Source organism: Vigna umbellata, chromosome 10 (genome assembly GCF_029865625.1).
Source record: "Vigna umbellata cultivar VRB3 chromosome 10, Vumbellata_1.0, whole genome shotgun sequence".
Taxonomy (NCBI): domain Eukaryota; kingdom Viridiplantae; phylum Streptophyta; class Magnoliopsida; order Fabales; family Fabaceae; genus Vigna; species Vigna umbellata.
The window spans coordinates 22,054,997-22,059,286 of record NC_142174.1 but is presented as its reverse complement, the minus strand read 5'-3'; the positions used below and the strand labels follow the sequence as shown (position 1 = coordinate 22,059,286).

General features: G+C 35.2%; 1 protein-coding gene across 1 annotated transcript; it reads right to left on the bottom strand.

The window, feature by feature from the left end:
• Positions 1 to 744: 744 nt before the first annotated feature.
• On the bottom strand, positions 745 to 3,470 carry LOC148192177 (putative membrane protein At4g09580). The gene is made up of 4 exons (XM_088100988.1): positions 3,171 to 3,470; positions 1,707 to 1,977; positions 1,458 to 1,628; positions 745 to 1,200 (listed from the first exon to the last, which is right to left on the bottom strand). The coding sequence occupies exons 1-4, from the start codon at positions 3,368 to 3,370 to the stop codon at positions 1,075 to 1,077; spliced, it is 768 nt and encodes a 255-aa protein (XP_087957114.1). The 5' UTR covers positions 3,371 to 3,470; the 3' UTR covers positions 745 to 1,074.
• Between the last annotated feature and the right edge of the window lie 820 nt (positions 3,471 to 4,290).

Genomic DNA, 4,290 nt, shown 5'->3' with positions numbered 1-4,290 from the left:
GCTATTGAAACCCTAAAAAGCTTACGGGCTGCGACAATAAAATGTCACAATTTCATATTGATAAGAGTGTGTTCTAGAATGTCTTCATTTATAAGTTATGTCTTCGTGGGATTTGAGTTTGTTATTCCCTGACTTGTAGATTATGCTTGTACGCAAATGTGAAATGAAGAATGTATTGTGAGGATGAGTGGAAGTAAAGAAGCATTAAAACATGCAATTTTCTATCAAAATGAACAACTCTCATTACTCAATTGCCTTTTTCAATCACTGACTTTTCATATCCGACACTGGAGACTGGAGATTGCCATTGTCAGTTCACATTTATACTATTCTCAGTTGCCAACTTGCCGTAGGTAGATTCAACTTCATGAACAAAGGACACTGAGGTTTAAATTTTAACTATAAAAAATACAAAGAGATAACACTTTTAACACATTCTTCAATTCATCATATGATATTCTATTTAAAACATAGTATACATTCCAAAACTCAAGATTCTTGATTGAGAAGAACATGAGTTGGTTCAAGTATAAAGATTAATTTCAGTTGAGAGTGTGAACTTTTAAAATATTTAGTATAGCAACCCATGCTTACACACTTTTCTTCACATTCGTGGTTGGCGCAGTAGGTTCCATATCCTACCTGCCCCCCAATGCACATGATGCACTGATTTCATGTACTTTATATTGATTGTAATACGAAAGACGGGGAAAGTGAACGAGTGATTGATGTGTAATAATCAAATGATGGGAAAGATGAAGAAAACATCTTTTGTTGATGTAAACATGACAAAATAACTACCATTCAATATGTGAATGTTTTACACATATCAACTCGTGAATAATGTACATAACTAATTCAGCCAATCTTCGTTTCTTGCCACTAGCATAGATCCAACCAATCATATGCTTGTCTTGAACTACTGCAGCATTTGGAATAATCTATTTGCAGAGAATCACAATGAAATTGCTTTTTTTTTCCTTTTCTTTTGGAGATCTGTACAAATACTGAACTGATATTAGCTGTCAGGAGAACAAGGCCATCATACAGCAATGATTCTTGGCCTATAAAATGCTATGATTCGTTCTTGTTCATTAATGTGGGTGTAACTGACACAACACCAATGAGGAACAAGGTAGCAACTGAGTTGAAATCGTAGAGATCCCCCATGGATTTTAACTCTCCAAGAGCTAACCCAGCCTGCATAAGAAAACGAGAAACTCAAATGCAATCAGAGACAGCTGAAATATTCTTTCCAAGATACAATAGTTTAATAATTAAAAAGACAAAAACTCATGATAAAAGTGCATATGATTCATTGAGATAACAGTACCCTTTTCAAGATGTGAAGTATTTACTTGTACAATCTGTACACCATTTTTTCTCTCTCTATCTCTTAGAATCACATCATTAAAACATTTCACTCTTCTCTGTCCTATTTTTGGTAGGCTACGTACCTTGACAGTGACATAAGCTGCGGGTATGAGTCCAATAACAGTTGCCAAGAAGAAGATATGATAAGGCACATCCACAATTGGCGAAGCAAAATTAATAAATGTGTTGGGCAGGGTTGGAGTCAATCTCAGAAAAAGCATGTAGTTCAACAAACTCTTTCTTCTTCTAGCCACCTGTGGATACATACAAATAACTTTTTCACTTCCATGTGGATTGGATCAAAACCAATGTGGTGGGAAGTTGAAACAAACCTGGGTTTGGAAGAATTTCAACTTTTCAGGCCAGAGGGAGGAGAGAATTGGACGTCCAATCAGTTTAGACAGGAAGTAGCATGAAGAAGCTCCTGCAGTAGCAGTGAACACAACCAGTGCCATTCCTTTAAAGACTCCAAAGAGTGCTCCAGCAAGCAATGACATGAAAACAGTCCCTGGAATCATGAAAGTCTGCATGAAAATATATACCACGCAGTATCCCACCAAGACTTGTGCAGTGTAGTCACTTGTATAGCTCTCAAGGTTATCTCTACAAAAATAAATACAAGGTAGATAAAGCATTACACAGTTTGTATTATATTCAACTTCCCGTTCTACATTCAGGATCCACCAAATTCCCTTTTCCACACAAGCACAATCATTTTTAAAACATAGGATGAATTATATATATTATCCACTCATTGAAATGAAATGCAAAGTCAATAGACTATCTCAAAGCATAAGAAGATTCCATCATTTAGCCTGCTCCCACTGCAGACCAAATGATTGAGAAAACATACATCAGTTTTACGTCAAGTAGTCTATTTCTTTCTCCAGCTAACCACCCAAAAGCGTTGGTATTTTAGCTTATATATGCATGACTTGTGGTCAATCTATGACGATTTGACCCTGTGCCTCCAAGTTACAGGGCATCATCAACAACAACAACAACCATAACGTTGAACCAAGGTTCATCCTAAGTCACATACAGTGGAATAATAAGAAAACATATTGCTTGATCTCAGTCAAAGTCCAACAACTTGCAACTTGCAATTTTTTTTATTTAAATATGGAAACAAGTTTATCAGAAAATAAAATAAGATGATTACAAGTTAGAACCTAGGACTAACTGCAAACTGCACCAAAGTTTTGTTAACCGAACCCCTTACTAGAATAGCACGTGAACCTTCAGCCAATAAATACTCGCAACTTGCAACATGCCAGCTTGTTGACTCAAAGCAAAAGCCTCGATTAATTTATTAACGATAACAAACCTAATATTCTCATGTACTACCTCCAAGCGGCGGGATCCCTCAAGACCCCAACACCCTTTCCAGATCTGCTTTTCAAAGGGATAAAATAGAGAAAGGGAAGAGAGAAAAAAAAAATTAAAATAGCCTAATCCTATTTACGCAGAATCCTTATAAACAGCATTCTCAAATCACGATTTTAATTAATCATCATGATTGGACCGAAATCACGGTTCCCGGTCAGATCTTTTCAACAGAATAAACCAGATTTGACAATCAGAACATTCATTTAAAAAGCAATGAAAATTGCAACAGATTAATCATACCAAATTGATAAAAATCGCATCTTGCACCAGAATGAAAACACCCAATAAGAAAACAGAGAAGAAAGCGGAACCCCAACAACGAAAACGAAGTAAAGGTTGGTCTTTTCTTTGTTTTTCAACATTCACGTGTAAAATAACAGAAAAGGGAATGTTGGTTGAAACATTACCGGAGGAGTTTAAGGTCTTGGAGGGTGCGGGGTAGCTTCAGAAAGCTATAATCGGAATCGGGCATGGTGAGGTACACGCCGGCTAGACCCACAGCGAAAATCAAAGCCACCGTTGAAGCCACCGTGGTTTCCCAAAAGCTCAACGGAAACTTGGACGGCGTTGGTACGGATTGCTCCACCACCGTGTTTGCACCCTCCATCTCCTTCTCCTTCTCCTTCTCTCTTTCCTTCTCTTCTCTGCCTTATCTTGAGGAGAGAGAGAAAGACAAGAGTTTAACACAGACAAAGAATATTGGTGGTTGGAGGAGTATATGTATATCAAAGGAACCAATCAACTAACTCGTATTTTTTAATCATATTTTTATATGTAACATTATTATCTGATTTTATGATTTTAACTGAGAAACAGATAGTTAACAGTTTGATCAAAGTTGAATTTCCATTTAAAATATTATTAAATCCAAATTTATCCTCTTTGATCAAATTAGCTTCGTAAAAATACAAATTCAAACACTTGATAAATATATTTATTCCTTGTTTAATAGTGAGACAACAACACGTTGTTCAATATAAAACCACTCAGGTTCATTTAAGTTAAGTTGATATTTATATGGATTTTTTAGGCTTAATCACTTTATTCTAAGGTGTTTTTTTATTAATCTCATTCTATTAAATTCATAGTAAAAATATTACTATAATAACATAAAAATGTGACCAAATTAAAAATGATCATTTTAAGAAATCATTAATATTTTCGACAAAATGCTTAAAAGATTGTTTATGAAAGGTTTTAGATAAGGGTGAAAGTTTGAAAAAGGTTTCCTATTTCGAAATAACCAACAGAATTATTGGTTAGTACGTATCTCTCCAAGAAAAACAATATTTAATTGATTAATCGAATAATAATGGTAACTTGTAAGTGAGATTAAAAAAAATATAAAAAAAAATTGTGCAGGTGAATGGCGTGAATGTGGGTCCCATAGAACGACCCAAATATAGTTAACCCCCACATGGTACTGTTTTATTTATTGTTTCATTTTTGTTGTTGGAGTGGAACATGGTACTTGTTTCTTCATTAAAACTGTGGGGTGATGTGTCACGCAATAAACACGTGGGAGTG